General features: G+C 40.0%; 1 protein-coding gene across 1 annotated transcript in view; it reads left to right on the top strand.

The window, feature by feature from the left end:
• Positions 1-27,765, top strand: part of EVC (EvC ciliary complex subunit 1) — a 66,036-nt gene that overhangs the window by 4,658 nt on the left and 33,613 nt on the right. Inside the window, exons 3-11 of the mRNA XM_068403117.1 lie at positions 2,233-2,316; positions 2,836-3,068; positions 4,061-4,145; positions 8,345-8,443; positions 10,633-10,770; positions 12,743-12,901; positions 14,456-14,672; positions 18,435-18,583; positions 21,380-21,478. Of these exons, the coding sequence (XP_068259218.1) occupies positions 2,233-2,316; positions 2,836-3,068; positions 4,061-4,145; positions 8,345-8,443; positions 10,633-10,770; positions 12,743-12,901; positions 14,456-14,672; positions 18,435-18,583; positions 21,380-21,478 (1,263 nt within the window). The remainder of the gene's footprint in view (positions 1-2,232; positions 2,317-2,835; positions 3,069-4,060; positions 4,146-8,344; positions 8,444-10,632; positions 10,771-12,742; positions 12,902-14,455; positions 14,673-18,434; positions 18,584-21,379; positions 21,479-27,765) is intronic.

Raw genomic sequence — 27,765 nt, 5'->3', positions numbered from 1 at the left:
GAGCCTCCTTAGAGGCTCCAGCTCTCAGTTGGAATGAGTAGATCAATGAAGGGAGAAAGAATAAATGAAGTAAAAGGAGCATGTTTGTGAACAGCAGCATCTTCAATGGCTTTCTCACATAGGAAGTTCTCCCATCAGGTACCAGCTGAGGATACAAATGACCACAAGTACCGAAACACCAGTGTGGTGAGCTGGGATTCATGGACCATTAGAGAAAAATTTGGAAAGGAAAGTTAGGAGAAGGTATAAACTTAACCTACCCTTAATCAGAAATTCAAATAACTTTTTTTTGGTGATAATCTCAAAATAGCTTGAGAACCACTCCTACTGTGTAGTTGTTAGGTCACTGCCTTTCACCCAAAGCTGATTTGACTGCTCTTGGTGAAGCTAAAAGTTGTGAGTTAAACTGCATATTAAAAAAAATCTTAAAAAATGTGCAGTTAAGCTAACTCATTCAGTCTATCATACATAAATAAAGCCAGCCAGTCTGGTGCTGAGCTTGTAATGAGAACTGGTTTCAAGACAAAGAGAAGATAGGCATTATTGTAAACATTTTACTGTTGGTTTAAATCCTGACAAGTAATTAATCTTCATTTCAGTTTTGTGATCAGAAATGATGACAAACCATGGTTGGTCATTTTCCTTGAGTTAAAGTACAGCATAACAAGTGAGCATGAATTAGATTCTCTTTTGGGGTGTAAATCCTGTGGGAGAACCTATGTAATGATACAGCTTTATGCATAGTACCAGTCCTTTTGAACTCAGATCATCGTCTTTTAAAGGTGATCATTGACAACTATATCCATTTCCCAAACATGTTAGCTCATTTATAATGCATTAAGAAGTAACCTTGTTATTTGAAGGGATTTTCTCCTACCTATTTGTCTAACTACTGATGTTGTATTTTTTTCCTATTCATTTGTTCCAATTCCCAGAGGCTTTTGCTGTTACTAGCATCAAATTGACAGTTCGTGAAGAAGCATAGATGGAAAATGCTTTTAGTTAGGTTAGAGCACTTCAGAAAAACAGGTATTTTCATTCTGAGACCCTCCACGTTGCAACAATGCCATAATTACAATAGTAATAATAACTGTGCATTACTCATGTCTGCTGAGAAGCAGGATGTGTTAGTTCTAGCACACTGCAATATGACTTTACGGCTTTGGACAGGAGCTGCTCTGCCTCCAGCCACTGCAGAGCAATGGCTCTGTCAGCTACTATCCCTGAGTGTGTACTACAGCAGTGGGACTGCTCAGTATGAGCAACTGGTTTAGACGCTGACCCCATGCTTTTAACTTTATCAGTAAATCAAAACATTACTTCTGAAAATAAATGAAATGGAGATGAAAAGATGCACTGATGAAAAGAGTCTAATGAATGTCATAGTTTGCTTTTCTCTTCCCGCCTCTATTTGTAGACTCTATTAGTGCTTTGATATTTCCTAGAAAAATCTATATAAGTAAAATTGTGTTTTGACAAATCAGATTGTTTCATTTCTTATGACAAAAAAGTTAGAACAGTAATCTCCTAAAGCTTGGATTTAAACATTCTCTGTGTTGCTTATAGCCAACCTTAAGCTATACGTAACCTCACAAAACAAAACTGATTATCCCATTGTTCCAGTGCATAAAGCAATGTCTAGGAGAGAGAAGGAGCAGAAAGTCAGATTACATGATATAACAGATTGTATGAAAAGAGTGCATTATCTAAGAAAGTTCTTTGAAAGAACATTGGTATTTTCTCTAAATTATAGGTAAGGGTTATACTATAGAAGTTCTTCCTGGAAAAAATGATGACTAGTTTTGTTTAATCTATTGTTTCTTTATTTAAATTGAAAGTCAGAATTTATAGCCATGATGATATCCGTGGAGCTTGTCCTTTAGTAGTTTCTGTTATTAAGATAATTTCAGTCTCTCACATGACATCTTTAGTTGCTGCTAAAAGGTGGGGTGGGGGAAGAAAATAACTTGTGAATACCAGCTATTGCCTATTTTCCCTTGCAGGAGTAAAAACATTTTGGAGCAGTGCTAATGACAGTGTTCTCTTTTCTGGGCTGCATACTCTGAATGAGTCTTATGAGAAGACTTGTTGTGCCAAAGCAGAAACAGTCAATAAATAGTTAGTTATCAACAGGAATTTCTAAGTTGTGTAACCAAAAGGGGCATGCCATACAGTGAACAACCACCAGGTCTACTGCTGTTCCTAAATGGTTTTCTGTTCTTTTCCATACAGGAAAGTGAGTCTCCTCTGGACAGTAACGTCACGGCATTTGCATTAAAGGCAAAAGTGATCTATCCCATCAATCAGAAATTTAGGGTAAGGTTTTAGATTCTACTTGTAAAAATTAATGGCAATCATTCTGTGTCAGAGTAAATTCCGGAGTCAAGTAATGGAAGAAAACTTACTGCCAGTCTGCTTAGTAGGGATCTATCTTTGTTTATAGTCCATTGACTCAGGGCTTATTCTGTAAGGCATCACCTACTTTCAGCTCCCCCTGAAACATGCAGTGCTTTACGTGATGTCCAGCAATTTTCACTGTAGTCAGGAGACCTTTTCTTCCCATTAACATTACTAAAGTTGGGTTTGTTCAAGGAGACATAAGAAAAACTCCACAAGGATCTGTCCTTCAGTAAGAAAACATGCACCAAGCAGATAACCACAAGAGAAGAATGCAGTGCAGAAACCTGTCAGTTGGTGAATCTTAACTTATGTGGAAACACTTTTGCTATGTGTATTGTTTAATTTTTCGCTTGAAAGCAAACACTGCAAATTGATGAGATGTTTATCTCGTTACTGTGTTGTATTAATTGACCTTTTAATTTTCTTTGACTGTAGCCTTTGGCAGATGGCTCATCCAATCCATCTTTGCATGAGAATCCAAAGCAGGCAGTTCTGCCTAATCAGGTCATGGAAACATCTACATCAGGCAGCCTGGGATCCCTGAGCCAGGGAGACAAAGAGGACTGCAGTTCCTCCACAACAATACATTCCACAACAAGCGATGACAGATTTCAGGCTCGAGCCTTCCTCAAGGTGACCAGCTTCCCTGAAGTGCTAACATGTGAGAGGTAAGCAGTAAACCTGCCTTTGTGTTTGGTCATTTCCTAGTGTGCCTCAGTGATTTTCAGTACAATCACTAAAAGTCTGGTGTAAACCAAAGGCTGAGCTAAAACACATATGTTCACCACATAAAGACAGGACTATCTGCTTATAACTCTAAGAAGTCGTTGGGGAAACTGAAGAAATGCATCATGTTGTATATTGGAAGTCAGTTTGTTCTTTATGCAGTTCTGGGAATTTGGCAAAATTCTGGAACTTTGGCAAAAGCAGTCTCATAAAAGGTATATCGCTGGATAAGGAGATCCCTTTGTTTTCACTTATATGCTCAGTTCACACGTGCAGTGGCGTGCTCGACTGGGGATGGAGTCCTTTGCACAGTACAACATCAAGTCACACAACAGGTACCTTGAGAACAGCAAGTGGCAGTGGTCTGTTCTCTACGTTTTAATGGTAACTACTCATGTCATATTGAAAACTGTTCCTTTCTCAGAGACTCTAGTGATGAGCAGGTAGAGCTAATCAAAATGGATTATCAGCTCTGATTTTCTTTCAGCTGCACAACAGTGAGATAGCCATAGATTTATACATATGTGTCTGTATTCTCATTAGCAAGAATAAAGAAAATAATATTTGTGTCACTATGGGGACTGGGGAAGGTACTAGCGATGAAGAATATTTTCAAAATGTCCACTCTTATTATAGCTGTTTTAGTTTAAAGCTTTGTTTTCCTTTTGTTGTAGCCACTCATTCATATATTTACCGTGCCTTTTTCTAAAGGGAACTGCAACTCCAACTTTGTTAAAGCACCATTTTGTTTTGCTTACTTTTATGTAGAGATATTTTATATGAAAGAGAAGGCAACGTAGAAATAAAGTGGCTTGACTGCTGTTCTAGAGACAATGCTTTTAGGAGAATTTAGTGATTGAATGAAACTATTATATGGTGTTGCTTTTTCATGTGACCTTCATTTAGATTAACACATTTTAAATCTTTGTTTTAGTTTTGATGTTAAGCTCTGCCTTTGCAGTCTTATTTTAAAAGATCTCATGCTTCTTGATACTGAACTCAGAAAAGAAAAACATGTGGTAGGTACTCATGTCTCATTTATAACTGTTTATTTTGAACATCTTAGTTGAATATCAGTTTAGGAAATAACATGAACTACTTGCTAGCTGGGAAGTAGTGTAGCAGAGTTGCATCTCTGCAGTATTCTCTTTATTTTTTTCTCTCTGTTCTGCATATATATGAGCTTCACAAAGGAGTAAAATATAAAGAAATATATTGGGCTGCGAAATAGAGGAGGTCAGCCTGGATAATACAAAAATTTGGTTTTAAACTTTACTCAAGAGAATAACATACAGCACTTGAGGGTCATAAAAATGGAAAAAAATATGTATTTAATAGATGAGTTTATGTTCTAAGGACAATGCTTGTGCAATGCAACTCCAAGGACTCCAAGCTCTTTGAATAAAATTGAAAATTCAGTTCAACTGAATCAGTACCATTGTCATACGTACAATAGCCTTGGTTTTGTATGACAGAGGAATTAAGGTACCCATTTAAACCATAGATAGCTAACTACATCAAGTCACAGAATCCAAAGCTGACAGAAAAAAAAAACAAAACACAAATGGATGTATACAATTGTTTAAGGTGACTAGTTATGATCAAGTACAGAATCATTACCATCACTGAGTTTTAGCTTAGTTAATATAAATCTGGACATGAAGTATGTCGCTTTCTCCTCCCCTTCTTTCCCGACCTCTGTTTAAATAGATTGGTCATTTCTGATATATTTGTTAAATGCAATGAGAATATTTCCGTTCTGGGATTTTCTGAACAAATTTCTACACAATCCAAAAGAGGAAGCATGAAAGTAAAGCTGGAAAGCAGCTTCTCTTCTGATCGTATTTATTCCCTCTAAGAAGATGAGGAAGGGAACTTGAAATCCGGTTGGAGAAGGAAATTTAGCTTAACTAGAGAAGGTTGAACTTGATCTCAAAGTTAATCATCCATTTGTAAATGAAGATAAGTTAACAACATGGTGATGTAATCACAGAAACGCTGAGAAAATGAGCATTTAACATACTTTGTGGCCCACCAGAAAATACCATAAAAGGTAGATGACTTTGACCTTTAGCTGAAGCTTTGAATAGCTGTGTATTTTCACTAGCAGAGGAAAAGGACAAAAAAAAATCAGTTTAGAGAATAGTTTCTTCCTTTTCCACTCTGCTTTCTCTGATTTTAGATTCAGTCTTTCTTAGTGTCAGGTCTAGGAAAAGGAAACATATCCTCTTCCTTCAGTGTTTTCCTGAATTCTTGTTTCTTTTCCCCCTTTTACAGTATGTGATCACAGAATCACAGAATGTTAGGGATTGGAAGGGACCTCGAAAGATCATCTAGTCCAATCCCCCTGCCGGAGCAGGATTACCTAGACCATATCACACAGGAATGCGTCCAGGCGGGTTTTGAATGTCTCCAGAGAAGGAGACTCCACAACCTCTCTGGGCAGCCTGTTCCAGTGTTCAGTCACCCTCACCGTAAAGAAGTTTTTCCTCATATTTATGTGGAACCTCCTGTGTTCCAGCTTGCACCCATTGCCCCTTGTCCTGTCAAGAGATGTCACTGAGAAGAGCCTGGCTCCATCCTCATGACACTTGCCCTTTACGTATTTATAAACATTAATGAGGTCACCCCTCAGTCTCCTCTTCTCCAAGCTAAAGAGACCCAGCTCCCTCAGCCTCTCCTCATAAGGGAGATGTTCCACTCCCTTAATCATCTTCGTGGCTCTGCGCTGGACTCTCTCTAGCAGTTCCCTGTCCTTCTTGAACTGAGGGGCCCAGAACTGGACACAATATTCCAGATGCAGCCTCACCAGGGCAGAGTAGAGGCGGGGGAGAACCTCTCTCGACCTGCTAACCACACCCCTTCTAATACACCCCAGGATGCCACTGGCCTTCTTGGCCACAAGGGCACACTGCTGGCTCATGGTCATCCTGCTGTCCACTAGGACCCCCAGGTCCCTTTCCCCTACGCTGCTCTCCAACAGGTCTGTCCCCAACTTGTACTGGTACATGGGGTTGTTCTTGCCCAGATGCAGGACTCTACACTTGCCCTTGTTATATTTCATTAAATTTCTCCCCGCCCAACTCTCCAGCCTGTCTAGGTCCCTCTGAATGGCTGCGCAGCCTTCCCGTGTGTCAGCCACTCCTCCCAGTTTTGTGTCATCAGCGAACTTGCTGACAGTGCACTCTATTCCCTCATCCAAGTCATTAATGAATATATTGAATAGTACTGGTCCCAGTACGGACCCTTGAGGGACTCCGCTAGACACAGGCCTCCAACTGGATTCTGTCCCATTGACCACCACTCTCTGGCTTCTTTCCTTCAGCCAGTTCACAATCCACCTCACTACCCGATCATCCAGACCACACTTCCTCAGTTTAGCTGCAAGGATGCTGTGGGAGACCATGTCAAACACTTTACTGAAATCGAGATAGACCACATCCACAGCTTTACCATCATCTATCCACCGGGTTATGTCCTCATAAAAGGCTATCAAGTTGGTTAAGCATGACTTCCCCTTGGTGAAGCCATGTTGACTGCCCCTAATGATCCCCCTATCCTCGATGTGCCTAGAGACAGCACCAAGGACAAGTTGCTCCATCACCTTTCTGGGGATAGAGGTGAGGCTGACCAGTCTATAGTTACCCGGGTCCTCCTTCTTGCCCTTTTTGAAGACTGGAGTGACATTCGCTTTCCTCCAGTCCTCAGGCACCTCTCCCGTTGCCCACGACTTAGCAAAGATGATGGAGAGTGGCCTAGCAATGACTTCCGCCAGCTCCCTCAGCACCCGCGGGTGCATCCCATCAGGGCCCATGGATTTATGGACGTCCAGATTGCTTAATTGGTCCCTGACCCAGCCCTCGTCAACCAAGACAGATTCCTCCTCTATCCTGACTTCTTCTGGGGCCGCAGGGGTCCGGGGCTCCTCAGGACAGCCTCCAGCAGTATAGACAGAGGCAAAGAAGGCATTCAGTAACTCCGCCTTCTTTTTATCCTCTGTCTCCAGGGCCCCCACCTCATTCATCAGTGGGCCTACATTGCCTCTAGTGTTGGCTTTACCTGCAATGTATTTGAAGAAGCCCTTTCTGTTGTCCTTGACCTCTCTTGCAAGGTTTAATTCCAAGGAGGCCTTAGCTTTCCTAGTTGCCTCCCTACATCCTCTGACAACAGACTTATATTCCTCCCAAGTGGCCAGCCCCTCCTTCCATGATCTGTACACCCTCTTCTTCCACTTGAGTTTGCTACAGCAAACTGTATATGTGATATAATCCACATGATAATCCACGTGATATCTTGGTGTTGTGTGTTCAGAACTTGCCAGACTCCTATACAAAACATTGGCAAGTGAGATCCAAAACATGGCTGGTTTACCATTTTCTCAACTCTAGTGATAACATACTTTCCAGATTTTGCTCAGCTGAAATGTTGGCTTCAATAACTGTTTGTATATGTAAATATGGTTTTATTTATGGTTTTATGTGTTTAAAGTGGGCAACTTCTGCATCATCTGTTTTCAAGTACATGAGTAACAGGCAGGTGGCTGTTAAATTTCACATATTTTTATCTTCATGTTGGAAAATGCTGTAGCAGTTAGTAATGAAGTGAATTGTCTTTACGCTGACACTCTAATCGAGGCAAGAGGAGAAGAGGTTAAGCAAAAATTATCCCAGTGTTCAAAAACATCTTTTTGAAGTCACTAGTATTACAATCTTTGGAAAAAAACAACAACTAGAAAACAGGTGTATTTTTTTTTAAGAGGAGGTCGCTAGAACTTGAGATGATTACTTTTTTATTGTATATAAAAATGATATTTCATTTGGCCAGGTACAGTTGCAATCATAGTATTGAATATGTTAGTATCTTTCAGCTTAGGGGTTCATTAAACTTAAAAAAACGGGCTTTATATTTTTAAGTGATCTGTATATTGTTCAGTAAAGCACAGTTTCAGATGTGTCAGTCTGGTTACAAGGCTATATGAGATAATGTCCTTGTCCTTGCTAGAACGTAACACCATCTTGCAGTATCTTACGAAGCCACAGCTTAAGAATTTTTCATTATGGAAGTACAACAGAGTTCTGATGATGTTTCTGTTATTTTGCTTATGATTCACTGTAGTCTCACTGACTGATTTAAATCAACAAAAGTTATCACAAAGATGAACACTTGATAGTGTTGAACAGGCACTTATCCTGGGTTTTGTTTCCTTCCTTTTGAATAGATGTTTATTCACGTTCTCAAAATATACCTCACAGACTTCTGTCATAAAAAGAAGATTACCGATGATTTGTTCAAGAAGATCCTTTTAATTCAGGAAAATGTAAGTGGTTTTGTTGGTTAATATTTCAGACCACAGAAAATAAGAGTTAATCCGACCAGTTGGTGCAGGCTGCCACAGCAGGCTATTTCACCTACTCTTTTTAAACAGCAGTGTCACCTGTAATCTATTTCAGAAGAAATGCAAAGGAACTCTCTTGTTAGTTTTTTCTCTCCATTACTGTGTCCACATTTCCCCCTTGTTTTTGTATGAGGTGATCAGGGCAGTGATGTGTCTAATCTGTTAAGAATAAAAGTATTTTGTAGCTGAATCCATTCAAACAAACAACATTGTGAACCTTATTCACTCAGATTTAAAAAAAAAAAAAAATTCTAATCATCACTTCTTTTTCTGGTTCCATGTATCATTGCTGATAATAAAATAGCAGGAAATAAAGTACCAGGAGGAAACTCAAGGTTTTTTTTATCAAGGGAAAATATACTTTATCCTTTTTTTCTTCCGTGTAGTTGCATCAAAATCCATTTTCCACTTCTGATCTAGATGTCATACATTGACAGTCAACATGCATTTCAGGTGGAGTCACAATACTATTTTTAAGATTATTACATGGAGATCATCTGGTCCAACCTTCTGTAGGAAGTAGGGAAAAACATAAGGCTATCCAGTGCCCTGCCAAGCCAAGTCTTGAATATCTGCACTGAAGGAGACTCCCCCGTTTCTCTGGGCAGCCTAGTCCAATATTTAATTCTTCTCATAGTAATGATTTTTTTTATCTTACATACAGATGGAATTTCACATTTAGGCATTAAAATCTATTGGCTTGCCAGCTCAAGTTGAGAATTATTTTGTTCATTCAGTCTCACAATCTGTGAATATCAGGAATCTCTCTAGTTGTACCTAATAATTTATTTCAGAATGGATTTTGCCTTAAAACCACTCCTCTGCCTTGAATCCTCAAGTTTAGTATTAAAGTTGAGATTGTATTTACTAAATGAAAAGTGAGATTTGGTGTGCTAATCCCTTTTTCTGATAGACTTCAGGTAATAACTTCAAATTATGAACACAGAGGTAATACAGATTAGTCACGTTTCCCAGTATAGCCTAGCCCTCAGTGAGGCTTGATGGCATCGGTGTCTTCATGCACCTAACTGAGCTGCTGCAAGACAAAGACTAAATCTTGTTTCTTAGATGCACTAATTGCTGGAGTAGGCCAGTTGTTTTAGTGTCAGTATGGAATTCGTATGTCCTATATTCTGGAGAGAAAGGTCTTGGAAACATGATAGCCTTAGGGGTGGGATATCACATAACGGATGAGGCTGGTTATGGGTATCATGTAAAAGAGATGCTGGTAATAAGCAAAAGCATTAGCACTGGAAACTGCTGTGTGTAATACTGCATTGGCAAGACTGAGGTTTATCACAGAGAGCATTTTCCTCTTTTAATTCTGCATTGTAAGAAAAATTCATGGGGTTTTGATGAAATTGGTTGTGAAGCTTGTCAAAATGCGGTTACATTTCTTTAAGACACAGGGTATCAAGTTAATGCATTGACACTCAAAATTGTGTGATATTAAAAGTAAATGTTTGTTACATAAGGCATGTTTCAGCAACTGAGCATCATCCATTTTAGTACCAAGCTACTAAGTAAGGGTAGAAGACTAGCATTTGTCAGTATCATTAGCTTTCAGAAAAAGTCATCCTGGTTTCAAAGGATTGAAAAACTTTAAAAACTCATATAATCATGTAGCCTGTAATTTGTCCCTTATGAGCATTACAGGTGTGTTCATCCATGTGTGCCAGCACTCTGCAGGAAATGCTATCTGATTGTCATATCTGGATACACAGTGTATACACTCATAGCTGCCATTTAAGACGGAGCACGTGCATTAGAATAAAAATACTTGTGGATAGATTCAAAGGATTATTAGTATGAAAGCTCATGGAGCAGTGTTTACTAAAACTTGAATTCGGTGGAGATGGACAACAGTCTTGATTGTACTCACATACTAGTGGAAATGTGTGTATTTGTATCGAGTGTAGTTCAGAGCTGCCATATACATGCCTTCAGTTTTCTTTGCTTGCTGCAGAAGGTGCATTGCCCAGAGACAGAACTTTCTGAACGCTCTTGTTCAGCTTCCTTAGGCATGAACCAAAGTGACATACAAATTCACTCCCAAATTTAGAAATGATGTCTGTTTTTCTGTTTAACAAATCACTTGCTTTTTTTCCCAGGATTTTGAAGAATTACAGAAACAACTTGACTCTAGACTCCAGAGTACTGAGATGTCAGGAGCCCATAATTCAGAGTACCAGACTCTAGAAGACTTGGAAAGGAAAGAAAGAGAATATTCTGAACACATAATAGATAATGTAACTTTCTAATTTTTCTCTCCTAAAATTTTATTTTAATGTTACTCTTTTGATGGGGAATGCTTTTTTATTTTTTTTTAAACTGTTGTGTTGGCTGGTCCACAGTTAGTACTTTAGATGTGCTTGAGTCCTGAAAACATTTTTACATTGCTCCAGCAAAGTATTTCCAGCTCGCTTTGGGAGCCAGTGTGTTTTTTATACAAACAGTGTTTTACACTGGGTTTGGAGCTGAGAAATGTCTGTTGCTTGTCAGATGGTAAGATTTATTTCAAGCCTATATATAGTCTGACTTTTAGGAATATTATCCTAGCACCTTGTTTTCTTCAATTCTCCCTAATTGGTTAAGAGAGTAGTAGGAGACTATAAAACATTTTTAAGCTGAAATAATTACTAAGAAAATAATTACCTTTTAGCATGTTTTGCACATTTACTTTAGCAAAACATTTTGCCTTAGCAACTCTGCACATTATAATACATTTACATGTTTTTTTATGTAAAAATAGTTTGGTAGCAGGCATTTGATTCTCAAAGTGAAGTGTTTTTTTTTCTCTACATGCTGTCACTGTGTCCAAATAGTTTGCAGCCTAAAAAACTGGAGGTTAAGAGTATTCGGCATATTATTTTCCAGGAAACTGAGTAATCTGGAAGATACTCTTCTTCCCAGTCCTGTTTTCGAGGTTTGAGCAAATTCACTGCTGATGAAAATGAGGGACTGACTAGTCAGACTGATGGCTCTGTGAGCTGCCTGCGCTGATTGACTGTGGCACTTCAGCCCTGAACTAAAGAGCCCATCATCTCAGCCTTGGGCCTTTTTCATAGAGGAGTTAACATTTTTTAATGTCTGATGGTCAAGTGCTTCACTAGGAATTTTCTCAGCTTTGTCGTGATTCTCTGTGCCTTTCACTTTATAGTGGAAGTCTTGGTAACGATGATACATCTGTGTCACATCTGGTAACGATGGCACTTCTGTAATTCAACTTTGCTCTTTGAAAAATTGATTGTTTAGAGTTCTCCAGAGTTAGTCACATAAAAACTCCCTGGCAGCCTCACTGAGCAACATGAGGCAGTTACTCATCAGCAGCAGTCATCCTTCAGTATGTCTGTCACTGTTATGCCAACAGATGCTTTTCATCCATATTGAAAATGATTTCCCTGTACACAGATTCGTGTAGATCAGGACCTTGAACTAATCCACTCTTCCCTCAGTAATATCAGGGGTTTTTTGCCATACTCACAGATGCTGTAGTCACGTTTTTTTGCAAAACTCACAGATACTTAATACAAATCTTGACAATGGATATATTTTCTTCTCTTTATGTATACCGGTAATCCCACTGAAGAGCACAGAGTATTCACAGTTGTGCACAGTCATGAGTGTTTGTGGGATTGGAGCCTAAAACTGGAGATTACCCACACAGTAATATATCAGAATGGGCACGTATGCTGCGCTGATACTGCATAAAGTACTTAATTCCAGTGCAGTTAATAAAGTGCTTATGTAGCATGTGGCTATGAAAGGCTTTGATGGTGAAAAACAGTGACAATTTTCAGTTTTCCTTTTTCAGCAAAAATCTTGTTTGATCGAAATGCATGTTCCTACAGGTAAATAAACTTCCCAGAAAAAAGGGCTGCAGTTTGTTATCCTTTTTAGTTTTCTCATTGGTACTAACAACATAATAGGCTTTTGTAGATGCAGTATATGGAGAACTAACACAAATTCTTAGTGAGTTACACAGAATGATGACATTTTCAAAGGTCAGGATTGACCTGCTGGTTATGTGCCACTAACACGTGTATCATTACATAGTAAACAGGTTCTTTAGCTTTGCAAAATGTTCACTATAACTAATACTGAAAGCTGCCTGTAGTCTCAGTGACTTGTATCTCAGTAGACTCATATGCCTCTCGTTGTAATGAAATACTAGATGACTAATGAGGGAACATGGATTGTTTTTTGATTCATATTCCACAGATGGAAGCTTTCTGGAAGCAGGCTGACAAAGCCCAGCAGGCTTTTTTGGACCAATCAAAATGCTCAAGTGCCAAAGCAAGAAAGATAGCAATGGATCTGACCGAGAAGATGATTGCTGTAGAAAACTTATTAAGTGAATCTCAAGATTTGCAAGCAATGGTAAAGTACAAAAAGAAATAAAAGTTGAGAGAGATTTAGTCAATCTGAACACAAGGAATGATGCAAGTGTACAAAGTCTGTCAGTCCTTCCTCAGGAGTGATGTAGACTGCTTACTCCAGTTGTCTCTTTCGGCTTTCTTGCAAAGAGTTCAACTTGCATTGCAGTTTATGAAGACTCACAGGAGGGTGAACTCTCTGCACTTGAGTTGTGATTCTCAAAATACCGTTTAGGCAGTCGTGTTAGGAAAAAGTTATATTAATGCAGCCAGTGAGCCAGGAGCAAGAGCACTAGATCTAATGATGAAGGAGAATTGTTACCCTGGGCATTAGGGCATTTCTTTTTCTTTCAAAGTATTTATTCCACTTTGACTGAGAAATGCTAATTCAATTTGAGGGTGTTTCTGTGTGTCCAGTGACTTTAACTGGAATTGAAAACCCTTAACATCTCTTAGTGATGTGGTTCTTAAGAGGGAAAAATGTGTTTATAAATGCATCAGCACTGTGCTTTATGTTGTGTTAAGTCTTAACAGATTCTTTATTTGCTTTGCACAGGACATACTGAAAGAATTACTTGGAATTTACAGATTAACAGTACAATCAGAATCTGGCCCACTGCATGAACTAGTGATTTGGAGAATAAATGGATAGCTAGCTTTATTTGGCTTACTAATAAACAGATAGAGTAATTATTAGCTTGTTAGTTTTGCACTGGAGCAGCTAAGTAAACTGAGCTGGCTAGGTATGAAAATAGTCTTTGCAGCTGATCACACTTGACCCATACGGGCTATTGTACAGTAAGTTCCTTCAGATGGGCAGACTTCAAGTGAGACGTTTGGATATAGATATAGGAAATATTCCTACCTGAAGTCACTGCTGTGATGTTTGCATCTCATTGCAAAGGTTATTCTATGTGTGTCTTCCTTAACTACAGTAGTTACCACACTCTTTCCAACCTTGCAGCATTCTCTAAAGCAGTTGCAGTTTCACCCAGCAAATCTTGCTCCCTACTGTAATCATGGGCTGCTTCTCTAATAGTGCAATGAAAGCTGCTAGGCCATAGCCAATTACACTAACTTTTAGTATATATACTGAACTCCAACTGACCACATACTTGAAGGAATCCCAGCAGTATCAAAATCAGATATGTGTCCTCATTTCAAAATGAAGGCACATACTGGTGTAGCATATAGTATCTTGAAGAGAGGTCTTCCATGTTGCCCTTCTGTCCATCTTTCCCCCTTGAGTACTTAAGTTTGTTCTGCCAGCTTGTTGTTGTCTTTTCCTGCCTTAATGTCTTCTTGGCAGCTACAAATAATGAAAAACACCAATAGTTTTAGATTAGGTCATACAACTGAATATGCGATAAACCCACTGCTGTCCTACTGTGGTCAATATTTTCAGAAGTAGAGTATATGAAGGTTGTTATTCACATGGTCTTGAGAAGCCTCCTGGGTTTTCTGCGTAATTTGGGAATGAATAATTCAATGAAAGGACCAGCCCAACCAAAGATCTGTTCTTGGTTTCTAAATGGAACTTTTTAAATGTTTGTTTTAGGACATTCAGGAAAGGTTATTCAACTGGGAGCTTATGGTGAAAATGATCGATTCACTGAAGTCCTGTATACCAGAAGAGTGCAAGTGTAGATTAAATATTGTATCAAATATTCTGGACCATTTAACTGTAAAGAATAATGTCTCAGTCCGACAAAAGGAAGAACTTTTAACAGATCTGCACAAGGCCTTCTGGGAACAGCTGGCACATTTCAGTAACGGTGAGTACTTAGACCGGAGTTCATGACTTAACAAATATGGGTGTGAGTTCTCATTATTGTATTAAGCAGTAAAGAATTAGGGCTTTGGCCCTGTACGCCTCTGTTTTAAAAAGGTATTGATGAATTGGCCGAGAACACTCTTGTTGTGAAGGGTGGGTGCTTAGAATGGGAACTTTGGCTTTAAGCCTTCTAGGTCTTGTTCCAGGCATTACTATGAACTTACTCTACAGTTCACGTAATCTATACCTTATTTCATTAATTTGAAGATTGAAGAAGAGTCACATTTGTTACAAGTATTTGTGAGATTTCTTCACTTACTGTTCATGTACTTGACATTGTTGGCCATACTGGTTAACGTTAGGGACAGTAATAGCTGTATATGTGCAAAATACTGTCTTATGATCTCCTGCTAGCATGTGGAGCCAGGAGAAAATACACAAAACATAGTTGTGCTATCACTCTTGTAAAAAGATAATTTTAAGGCTTATGATCTTCAGATTAATCCTCTCTTTTATTATGTCAGACTAAAAAACTTTAAAAACTAAGTCTTTTCCTTTTCCTCTTACAGCGCTTCACATTGCTTATCTGTAAAGTACACAACAAAGTCTAAGCTGACTGATCCACTGATTTAAGGTTCTCTGTGTATCACTTTGGGTGTTGCCTAATGCCCAACATTTTGAGAAACATACCCCCAGCTTCTCTGAGAGGTGCTGTATCAAGGACTGAATGCTTCCCATCAGCACGCATGGAAAATTATAGTACATGTTCAGACAAAAAGAAAACAGAAGTGTTTTACTCTCACACATTTTCCTGAACCGTTCCTGCTACTCAGGGGCATATTTAACAAAAGTTGTCCTAGCAAAACGGCATTAGGGTTAGAGTTCAGTGAACTTTATAGTCAGAATGAATGTAGTCTTATTGCAGTATATTCTTGCTGCAGTGCTGCTCATTCACATTCAAGCTTCGTGTCAATAAATTGTAACATCTCGTGGTCAGCAATTCACAGAATCACAGAATGGTTGAGGTTGGAAGGGACCTCTGGAGGTCATATGGTCCAGCCCTCCTGCTCAAGCAGAATCAGCTGCAGCTGGTTGCCCAAGACCATATCCTGACAGCTTTTGAGAATCTCCAAGGGTGGAGACTCCACAACCTGTCTTGGCAACCTGTGCCAGTGCTCAGTCCCTCTCGCAGTAAAGAAGTGTTTCCTGATGTTCAGAGAGAACCTCCTGTGTTCCAGTTTGTGTCCATTGCCTCTGGTCCTATCACTGGGCATCACTGAAAAGAGCCTGGCTCTGTCTTCTTTGTGCCCTCCCTCCAGGTATTTGTAGGCATTGATAAGACGTCCCTGAGCCTTCTCTTCTCCAGGCTGAACAGCCCCAGCTCTCGCAGCCTTTCCTCATAGGAGAGATGTTCCAGTCCATCGTTCCAGTTCCATTTTCATGGCCTTTCATTGGACTCTTTACAGTCTGTCCATGTCTCTTGTACTGGGGAGCCCAGAACTGGACTCAGCACTCCAGGTGTGGCCTCATCAGTGCTGAGTAGAGGGGAAGGATCACCTCCCTCCACCTGTTGGCAATGCTTTGTCTAATGCAGCCCAGGATGCCAGTAACCTTCCTTGCGGGAAGGGCACGTTGCTGGCTCATGTTCAACCTGGTGTCCACTAGAACCCCCAGATCCTTTTCTGCCAAGCTGCTTTCCAGCTGGGTGGCCCCCAGCATGTACTGGTGCCTGGGATTGTTCCTCCACAGGTGCGGGACTTTGCAATTCCCATTGTTGAACTTCATGAGATTTGTGTCAGCCCATTTCTCCAGCTTGTCAAGGGCCTTATGGATCCCTATGAAGGGCAGCATGACCCTCTGCTGTATCAGCTGCTCCTCCCATTTTTTGTGACCTCTGCAAACTTGCTGAAGGTGCGTTCTGCCCCATCATCCAGGTCACTAATGAAGATACTGAGCAGAATTGGACCCAGTGTTGACCCCTGGCTTACACCACGCGTTACTGGCTTCCAGGCGGACTTTGTGCAAGTTTTCAATCCATCTCACTGTCTTCTCATCCAGCCTATACTTCATCCTCTTCTCTATGAGGATCTGACAGGAGACTGTCAAAAACCTTGCTGAAGTCAAGGTAGACAATAACCACTGCTCTCCCCTCATCTGCTGAGCTAGTCATTTCACCATAGAAGGTGATCGGAATTCCCATGCTGCAGACTGTCTCCACTTCAAAAACATCAGTTAACCATGTGAACAGTTTGCTCATACTCACAAATTCATGTATATTGTGATACAGATTATTTCATGGATGTTTGATCCTAAAACTGGCATGTCTAGTCCATAGTCTTTGCATAGGTTCAGCCACTAATATTCCTTAAGCATAAACATACATCTGTGGGTGTTTTTTCACCCTTTTTTCAAGTTCGTCTTGCTCCAAAGCAAAAATACCTCTGTCAAGGCCTTGATTTTATGCAAGGTAGATGTTTATAGTTATATATAGCTATATATTGTAGTTAGTACAGCCTGTGCAGAAGGGCGTTATCAACCTCCTGGTTTTAGATGGAAATGAAATGTGCTTTAAAAAAAAAAAGAATCTGGAGTGCAGCATTTTCACTCGGGAGTCTGTGTTGACCTTGCTTATGAGCTCCTAAATACGTAAGTTAAGCTGTACCTATAAATCACAAGCAGAACACAAAGCCAGCAAGACTGCTCCTAGGAAACAAACAAGGAAGTAGTAAAGAATCAAGTAGTATTTAAAAATAACAGTTGCTACACTTGTTCAGATGACATTTTTATTACAGGCTTTCCTGTATGTTCAGTGCACTTTCAAGTGTTTTGTCAGTGCATCATCAGCCTGTGGATAAGCACGATAAATTAGTGTGGAGAATAAGTAACATACTTGGTGCTACAGTGTTGTGCTTCTTTATTTCTCCATGAAATAGTTTCTCACAGTTAAAGCAGCTTGATGTGATGGCAGGACAGCAGCCACAGATGAGACTATTTTTTTGCATTCGCCTTTAGCTGCCAGTGTCCAGAGTGAAGTACTGGTCTGGGGCAGGGTGGGTGGAAGAAAAGAATAAAGTTCTTAGGTGGACAGGCGATGAGACATGAAGCAATGGCAGAACATTGTAAGTGCTGATTCCAGTCTGCAGCACAGGGTCCAGACAGACTTGTGAATTTATAAATCACTGGGAGCTATAGCAGGGATGAAGGGGGAAAGAACTCGGTCCCGAATATTTCACATCAGAGGAACCTTTACAGCTTTTGCTGCAGGTTCCTGGATGAGTCACTTTGGAAGCCTGGTACGGCTGCATGCCAGTTCAAGCTAATCTGAACTAGCCCTGCTCTAGACCTTTTCTCCCTGCCATACTGCCCCTGTCCTTGCAGCAGCATTTGCATATCTGCAATTAGGTAATGAGCCACTTCTGGACCTTCCCAAAGTAGGAGGGGGAGGTTTGGGGTGCTGCAGGTGGGAATCTGTTTCTTGAACTAGCTCACTGCCTTTGCATAAGCAGCAGCAGCAGCAGCAGTGAAAGGGAGAGTGCAGGGTGGTAGTGATCCAAAAACCTGATAGATTTAACTGCCATATAACAACCAAAAAGTTCACATCTAAAAAGACCATCAGGGTAAGAATCAAATTGGAAATCCTGCCTGGTAATTACTTGCCTATTTCACTTGCTAACAGATTTCTGTGCGCTTAAGTTCTGTGGCAGTAGCAGATGCTACTTTGTCCCTGTAGACTTGTGGTGTCAATCAGTGGTTTATGTTTCAGAATGTATCCAGCAAAGCAAAGACCTGATCTTGAAACAACTGGAGTGTGGTGCAAAGAAGAGAGAAGAGTACAGACACAGACAGAAAGCTGAGCAAGGGAGTCTTCTCAGTAAAACTTTTCATATTGAAGATGTTCATGATTTTCTTAAGGTGAGCACATAAAAGATTATTTTCGCTGTTCCGTTAGTTTTTAAGGCCAAATATATCGCAGATTTTGTGTTGTCCTGACAATTGTGTACAGTAGCACAGGCAGGATAGGGTCAGACCCCCCGTTGCCTAGGCTTGCCTAGAGACTTTTCCTCCAGTGTTGGTCTTGCCACATTGGAAGAAAATGGCAAAGGGTATTAATGCTAGATTGCATGTTTTGTAGAAAACATCTTTTTCTTAGGTACTATGTGTTAGGTTCAATACAGGAAATCTCTGGAGGAAGGTGTCTGGCCTGCGTTACAGAAGAAAGCAGACTGCACCGATCTAATTGCTTTTCTGGGAGTGAGGTTACTGAGGCTCAGAAGACTATCAAATTTCACATAGTAGAGGGAAAACTTGTTATGATTGCTGTCAGGACACCTTAGAGAAGGTTTGCAATAGATAGTTTAATATGGTATGCAATGGCCAGCGTAATGTTTTCTTGGCCATATCTTCTAGAGACCTCTATTGTTACTGTTCAGAATGTATATAGGAAATCAGAGTTCTTAGTTGTAAAAGCTGAGAGCTTCGAAACTCCTATAACTGCTGAGAACTACAGACGCAAGTTATTAAGAAATTAAAAAAAAAAATAATCCTCAATTTTCATAAAAAGAAATAATTTAAGGTTAAAGTGTTTACATCCAGCAGCATTCAACTTTTGATGAAATCTAATAACTTGGATAAATTACTGTATGAGAAGACCCAGATTCCAGCTGTAACAAACTGTCAAAATTTATTGATCTCAACACTGCAATTTTGTACTGCAGGGCCAAGTTGTTTAATTATATTGTATGAATTGGATAATGCAGTTACTGTTCTTGTATGCAACAGCTGCCTGGCAACACCTCACTTCAAAACAAAAGGTTTCAGGCACTTCAGAACAGTAGAGTACATTTTACTTCTTTGTCTTTTTGTAACTTGAGACAAATAATTCTATCACACATTTTTGTAGCCGTTGATCACTTGTGAATGTATTTTCCTTATACACATCATTCAAAACTCTTGGATACATCCCAACTTCATTAAATAAAGCTTAGAAATTTTGTATTAAGACTTCTCCCCTACAAAGTTAGAGCCACACAGCTTTGTACAAGAGATGCTCTATTCTGTGCACCTTAGAAAGCTAACAAATATGCTTAGTTAAACTGTAGACTAACATTCTGCTTATGACAGGCTGAGCAGGAATGGGCAACTTGCACTTCATGCTGCAGGACAGAACACAACTGAGTCTTAATATTATGAAATGCCTGGGTGCAAATAATAAGTCAGAAATTTAAGGCTTCCTGCTGCCACAGTGGAGAGAGCCTTTTGTCCCAGAACAGATGGGGTCTTGAGTCCAGAGACTCTTTGAAGAATAAGAAAAAAATATATTTATCTGCAGCTCCCATGATTTGACTTAAATACTCAAGTAATTATTTTGTGTGAACAATCCCCTCAGCATTGAGGAGCTATTTTAAACCTGTTTCATGGTTTCACAGCTAGCCCAGCAGTGAAGGGCTTGGTCCTGTATCCTCACCATGAGGCCAGAGTTGTACCCATCAAATGCACTTTTCTTCTCTGCCTTCCCCTGTCCACCTCATCAAAGGGCTCGCACCACCATGGTAGCAGCCTCAGGAGTAACTGACCTTTCTGTTGAATTTTAAGTGGTTGCCAATTAAGAAGGTGGATTTTGCAATGAACTTTCTTCACATCAGTTTCTTCTGAACAAAAGTTGGATGGTAATGATGTAGTTGCTGCAGCTCTGATTTTTTTATATGACATAATGACCTAGATAGTAAAGGTTAGAGTCCCTATATCATTCTGTCTCCTTCATCTGTTTTTCCACTGGAAAAGGAGCATTTTCATTTTGTTTTTTACTGGCAGAGAATACAGGAATGATCAAGTGAAGCACATAAGCGAAAAGGTGCCAGTTGCAGTAACCCGGTCTTGCTCAGCCCTACCCTTAGTGGACATACAGCTTACAGTGATTAACCTGTCAAATTCTGTGGTAAACTATGATTTCATGACAAGTGTGAATTTTAAAGTCCACCTCTACAAGAATGACCTGTACATGAAGAGTTTATGAGCAGTTTTTGTGTTCTTTAGAAAAGCCCTATTGACATACCTAATGAAGAAAGCCATATTTACCATGGGAATGTAAGAGGGCACTTGGCAGTTCAAATCAAAATATGGAATATTTATGTATAAGACCACTCATTAGTCTATTGAATGAGGTGTTCCTTGTCTGTGAAATTCAGTCTTCCATTACAGCACATGAGCCTGCCAACACGTCACAGACCTGGCTAGAAGAAAAAAATTGTATCCCTCTTAAATCTGTGACCAAGGACCAAATCAGGACCAAGTCAGATCAGCCTTTTAGGCTGAGTGCCATCTGACAGTACCATAGGACATGCTGACCAATCCCACTGCAAAAGCCCTATACAGTGTCATACAGCTGTAACTAATGTGTGTCATGCTGTTCTGCACCTCATAGTACTGGATATGATGAAGTGATACTCATACACAGGAAAGCAGGTTGCAAATCAGATCATTTCACATGTTTTCCAGTATTAGGTACATATTATTTAACCCCAGATTGCTGAGGCTATGGTCAAATTAAGGTGGTAAGGCAAGTTTCATTTCCCTCCGAGTCATGGTTCCAGATAAACACTTACTATTGTGATGGTACATGGGAAGGGCATCAGGGAAGGGAAGAAGAGGATCACAAGAAGCTATCAGAACCTTTTCAGCTATTTAAATATACCTTTGTGTTTCTTCTAGGCTTACCATGAGCTGTTACAGAAGCATCGGCAAGCACAGTGGGAGCTGGAGGAGGAGGATGACTTCAAGAGCACAGAGGCTGTTGCAGATCTCTACAAGGTGCCACTACTAGTGATATGTGTCATTCACTAAAATAATTCTAAATATCCTCTAACCCCACTACACAATGTCAGGCCTTGGGGAGGATTGGGGAATTGCAGGAGAGATCATGGCAGCTCCAGGAAGCTAGGCTGGCAATCCAGGAGATAGAGACAGGACAGTCTTCCACATTAGCTTGCCTTTTCCGTTATCTTCCCTGCACACTACATTTCCTAACCTCATATTAGTCAGAAAATGCCTACATGGTCTGCCAAAACATGCTGCCTGGGTGGCTGACAAGGCTGCAGTAACGTTGAGAGCATACAATGTCTAGCATTACTACCAGGAGAGAGACTTCATTTATGTGGCATAATTATCTCCTCTGCACCATGATCGGATGATACTCTTCTTAGTTAATTTCACTACATCTCCAAAAATAGTTTTCTCATCTCTTTTCTTCTCTGAGAAATTGTTTTGACACTAGTTAGTTCCCTGAAATAGGTTCAGATCTTTGGTGTAAGTAATATGCTTATGAATGTACTTACACTTTTTATGTTGCTGATTTAGAAAATATGTAGATGCTTCATGCTTTTGCATCATCTTTAATTATTTTCTGTCTGCACTGAAAAAATAAGATAAGGTGATCTATCTAATGAAGCCCAAAACTGTAGCCAGCAGTGACCTTTAATTAGACTGGGACTAATCACTTTCAGCTCAGCAGGATCCTTGTCATGATTAATTATGACAAGTTCAGGGTGCTACAGAAACTGGTAGTCCCTGTCACATTACGGTGAGATATCCACACAATCTTAATTAGCTCTAGTCCACATGCACTTTTTCAGATTCAAATGAGAAAAAAAATAAAGCCACTGTATTTAGAACAAATAGTTTTACCATGGTTTTATGTAATAGTGAAAGCAACAGGGTATTTGAGAAGAACTACTGCTTTGGAGAAAGGAAAAGTGTGTTTGGAGGGCTATGCCAGTGAATCAGAGTAGATTAATTGTACAAAGCTATTTAATTTAAGAAAAGTCAATATGTCTGCTGATATTATTGCACACAGTCCATTCTCCAGAGTTACTAACTTCTCCACCCACTTCCTCAATTCACACGAAGTTTCTGGAGGCCAAAAAATTTTTTTTGCCCTCCACAGTTCCACTTCATTTGTGAAATTATATTGCTTTCCTTTATTGTGTACTCTGCTTTAGTGACACTAAGATCAGAATGAAAATCCTATTTCTTTCAGCACTGTTAGCTAAGTTTTCTATTCCATTAAAGAAAAATTGGTTTGGGTGAATTAAGTGTTTCTAGAATTGCCAAGTTGCCAGGAGAGCTGGAAAAACTTGAATTCTGCCAATTCACCCAGCTCTAAGCCATTATATTCCATATTACAGCTGCTTTCATATTCCGAGACCCAAACAAACACTGCCAGACATGAAAAACTGCAAGTACTGTGATCCAGCTGACATCTGTTGAATGAGGATCCACAAATCTTAATTTCCACTTCTTTTTTCTATAATTAAACATTTTTATTGTGACATTTAACATAATGAACAACTGCACTTTCTCCCCTTAATCCTAAATAGAGATACTGCAGACTGTTTTAGGAGAGCAGACTGCTTCTGAATATACCTTGTAAGCAGCATAAGCTAGAAAGAAGAGAAAATACAAATAAGCACAGCTCCACTATAGGTAAATGGAGCTGTTCTGACTTCTACAGCTGAGGGAAGTGCAGTAGTTACACGTTGTCCATTATCTGGGGCATAAAAGCAAAAGTAGATTTGCCATTAAGGGAAGGAGTTGCATCTTGCAACCACAATGCCTTTGCTTCTCTCTGCTCCACCACACTTTCAGAGCAGAAGTGCACCTTGGACAAGCAGAAGCCTTTTCCTGAGCAGTAGGGCTTTGCCCCTTCACTTAGTTTCTCCAGGTTTCTGCTAGGAAGAAGCTACTGCTACTAAAGGGGAAGACAAGATACCCACGGGAAGGCAACAGGGATTTGAGATATTCCACAGTGCAGTGGTGTGACTGCAGCTCAGGTAGACCTAAGCAAGCAAACATTAGACTAACCAGCTGGGTACCAGCAACCCTCACATGGCAGTAGTCAGCACTGTGCTACAAGACCTCTGTCCAGGTGGGTTTGAACCAGCTCATTTGTAGAACCAGCTAGTTCGGGCACATCTGCTAACACCGCAAAGCTCCATGTTGTCATTCCAGAACGTCTGTACTCCCTGAAGCTTGACTGATAGTCATTTACCTTGCACTCATTTGGAAGGTTTGGACTCTGCTGTTTCTGTTCTAACATGAGCAAGGAAAAGGTAACGTTAAAGATTTGGTTAAACATTCTATTGTTCACTTAATCTCCATATTTCCATAAATGCAAGCATGTGTTACTAAGTAAGTCAGAAGGCAAGACCAAGTAGCTCATACTCTCTACTGGCCCAGTATTAAAGAAATACCAGATATTTCTTCTGGGCTGAACAATCTAATATTGTCCAGTATTCACAGGATTTAGGGTTCCAGACAAGTTCCTGCTTGTCAAAATTGCCATCTTGACTTTGGTTGGAAACCTCCAGAACTGGAATGAATCACACCACACTTTTTAGATTAATGGCAGCAGAACCCAAATGATGGTGGGGTTTTTTTTTCCACATTCAAGCCCTCTATTTTCTTAAGTTGCTTTCATGGTCCTTGGGGCATCATCAGTGTTGCAATTTATCAGATTAACACCAATATCCTAGTAAGGAACAGCCATGTTGGTTTAGACAAATGACCATTTGGAGTAATATCCAATAACTTCATGTACTGTAACAGCACCAGTGTTAGAGAGGTGCATAATATCCAGTTAGTTAGAGTTATGTCCCATTCTCAGGCATACCTTCAGCTAAGAGCAGTTACTGGCAGCTTTCAAAGCAACTGTCTTAGAGCATACAGGCACCTCCATCCTATATCAACTTTCTAAACCATTCACCCCCATTTAAGTACTGTATCAAAACTTGCACTGTAGATGACAAACCAGAATAAATACTCAAGGAGGACAGGCAATACAAAGTTCCCAAGGGCTGCACTCTGACAAATTCACTCGACCAAGCGCAGAAGCCCAAGGGCCCAGCAGTCACCCTAAGCTCATGGTCCTTAGCTGCTATATTTGAAGGCCGTTACACCTCTTTTTTTTTTCAAGGGGAAAGGACCTGACAAGGTCTTCTATGTGTTAAAGGCTTATATGTGTGAAAAGTTTAGGCCTTCCGTTCCTCCTTCAATTGTGCACTAGAATGACTTGACTTATTTCAACAGTAACCTTGGTTTGTCCTAGTGTAAGCAAGCAGAGAAGCAAGCCTGACAGACTTAGTTTCATGGATAAGTAGAAGGATAACCTCAATGCAAGAGGTGATATTAAAATGTAAGGAAAAGGTCACCATGTGACCAAACAGGGAACCAATGAATATTCTTAGGAGAGAAGAAGTCACTTAACTAGAAGTGCCACTCACTTGTGGGAAAAGATCCTTACCTTGTTCTCACAATGTTCTTCTAAGCCCTTCTCAAATTTCTGTGCCTTTTTTATTTTTTCATTTTTCCCCTTTTAAACAGTTTGTGAGTTCACCAAGGTAGATTTATATAACTCTCTAGCACTACTGTAGACTGTAGTGCTACAGTACGTCAAAGAATTATCCAAATTGGTGAATAAATATGTAAAAATGCAATGATCTGGAAGCTGACTGTGTTTGCATAGAATAATTGAGTAGGTTTGTTTTGTGTACATTTGAATAAATCAATTAAAGTGATTTAACCAAGGTCAATGGAATCTGTTGATGCCTGAAGTGAATGAATGAGTTATATTTGGAGGATAGCATAGGACTTCTCAGCCACACTAGTGGATTAAAATAATGCACTGTAGGAGAATAGTCTGTGTCTAGACACAGGCTTCATAACTAATTTTTGAAGTGCAAGTTGAGGAATGGGGGCAAGTGATGTTGATTATCACAGTATGTCATAACTGAAGGAGGAATTGTGTCAGAGGTAATTGAATGGCTGAACCTAATATTTTCATAAACACAGTCTGCAGAGTTATCCCATACACAAGGGATATTGTGTCACAGTTACAGTTTTGGTTTGGCTTTGGTAGCTTTTCAATTGCAAGGATTTTACATAATTTTCTTTTACAGGGCAGAAAAAGCACCCCCCTGCCCCCAGTATGTCCTGTTCTGTTTCTCGTGATCTCTTGAAAAGATTAATGGTTAGCTCCTTGCAAGTCTGTCTCAAGTTTAGCATATCAGATGTTAATCAGCCTTTTGTCTTTTCTTTCTCCTTTTTTTTTTTTGTGAACTACCTGCTCATTTCAGTAGCGAAAGAAGTGAAAAGAGGTTGGTGGTTAACAGTTCATTATTAAGAAAACAAACATGCAGGTTGCACAAAAGGAAATCAATTAACAGCTAAAAATTACATAGTCCTTGGCAAGATAATTATTTTTCCTCAGCCATAACATCAAAAACATAAACCCACACAATTTACTGTCATTTATAATTCCCTTTTGCTGATAGCAGTTCATCAGAATGTTATTTCATTTGACTTGACAGAACACAGAAATGCACAGGAATTTAGACTAAAAGCTATTAAGTAATGAGTATTATCAACAGGCAAGGCAATAAACATTTTATAAATGGGTAAACATGAATGTGAGGTTGAAGCAAAATATTTGATTTTTTCCTGTGTTAATAAAAGGGGGAAATGTATCTTTGTCACAATAAATAGTACAGGTTGTTAGAGACTTACTCTTTTATTACTTTCCTTATGTAATTTCATTAACATGAGATACAATTAGGGATGCTTTTCATGGAGTGGACTGCATTTTTAGGTATCCAGAGCTAGCTGCTTTTCAAGGTGAATCACCCACAGCTTGTCTCAGGTGGAAATCCATATCAACAGACCTCCAACTCAAATGCTTACTTTTGAAAATTTTGCCCTGTGGCTTAACCCAAAAAGGCTGAAGGACAGCATAATCTAATAGATTAAATATGTGAACTCTTACCGTGCGAGCTCAGTCTTGTTCTGGGCTAGGGGACTGATTAAATTTGATCTAGTCATTTCAATCAAAGCTGATACAAGATGACTGATATGGATAGCCTTCATTCTGAAGTTTGCTTCTTGCCTTATTGCATAAGAAAATGTATTTTAGTACTATATGGATTCACAATTTGTTAATAGTTAGATCTAGTAAAGCACATAACCTTGTCTACAAAGGCACATTTCTAAAAAGGGAGTACAGAAAGAGAAGACTGAAACTGCGTTCCCCATAAATCAAGGACCAGGGAGGGGTCAAAACTGGAATTTAATTGAACCTCCTTTTTTAATGCATGGAAATCAAACCTTTTTATTAGCTTGTGCTAAGGATGACTTTGATGTCATTGTGTTTTATTGGTGTTAGGATGCTTAAAAGCATGGTACTGGTTTCATTTTGCAGTTAGCATTCCAGAATTCATCACGTCGAAGAGAGGAAGAGTCATAGAATCATAGAATCATGTAGGTTGGAAAAGACCGTTAAGATCATAGAGTCCAACCATTAACCTAACACTGCCAAGTCCACCACTAAACCATGTCCCTAAGTGCCACATCTACACGTCTTTTAAATACCTCCAGGGGTGGTGACTCCACCACTTCCCTGGGCAGCCTGTTCCAGTGCTTGACAACCCTTTCCTTGAAGAAATTTTTCCTGATATCCAATCTAAACCTCCCCTGGCACAACTTGAGGCTATTTCCTCTCATCCTATTACTTGTTACCTGGGAGAAGAGACGAACACTCACCTCGCTACAACCTCCTTTCAGGTAGTTGTAGAGAGCGATAAGGTCTCCCCTCAGCCTCCTTTTCTCCAGACTAAACAACCCCAGTTCCCTCATAAGGTTTGTGCTCTAGACCCTTCACCAGCTTTGTTGCACTTCTCTGGACTCGCTCCAGCACCTCGATGTCTTTCTTGTAGTGAGGGGCCCAAAACTGAACACAGTATTCGAGGTGTGGCCTCACCAGTGCCGAGCACAGGGGGATGATCACTACCCTAGTCCTGCTGGCCACACTAGTTCTGATACAAGCCAGGATGCTGTTGGCCTTCTTGGCCACCTGGGCACGCTGCTGGCTCATATTCAGCTGCCTGTTGACTAACAATCCCAGTTCCTTTTCTGCCAGGCAGCTTTCCAACCACTCTTCCCCCAGCCTCTAGTGTTGCATGTGCCCTAAGTGCAGGATCCGCCACTTGGCCTTGTTGAACCTCATACAGTTGGCCTTGGCCCATCCATCCAGCCTGTCCAGATCCCTCTGC

The sequence above is a fragment of the Nyctibius grandis genome, chromosome 6 (genome assembly GCF_013368605.1).
Source record: "Nyctibius grandis isolate bNycGra1 chromosome 6, bNycGra1.pri, whole genome shotgun sequence".
Taxonomy (NCBI): Eukaryota; Metazoa; Chordata; class Aves; order Nyctibiiformes; family Nyctibiidae; genus Nyctibius; species Nyctibius grandis.
The sequence above is the reverse complement of the archived record's forward strand: the minus strand, read 5'-3'. Positions and strand labels throughout refer to the sequence as shown.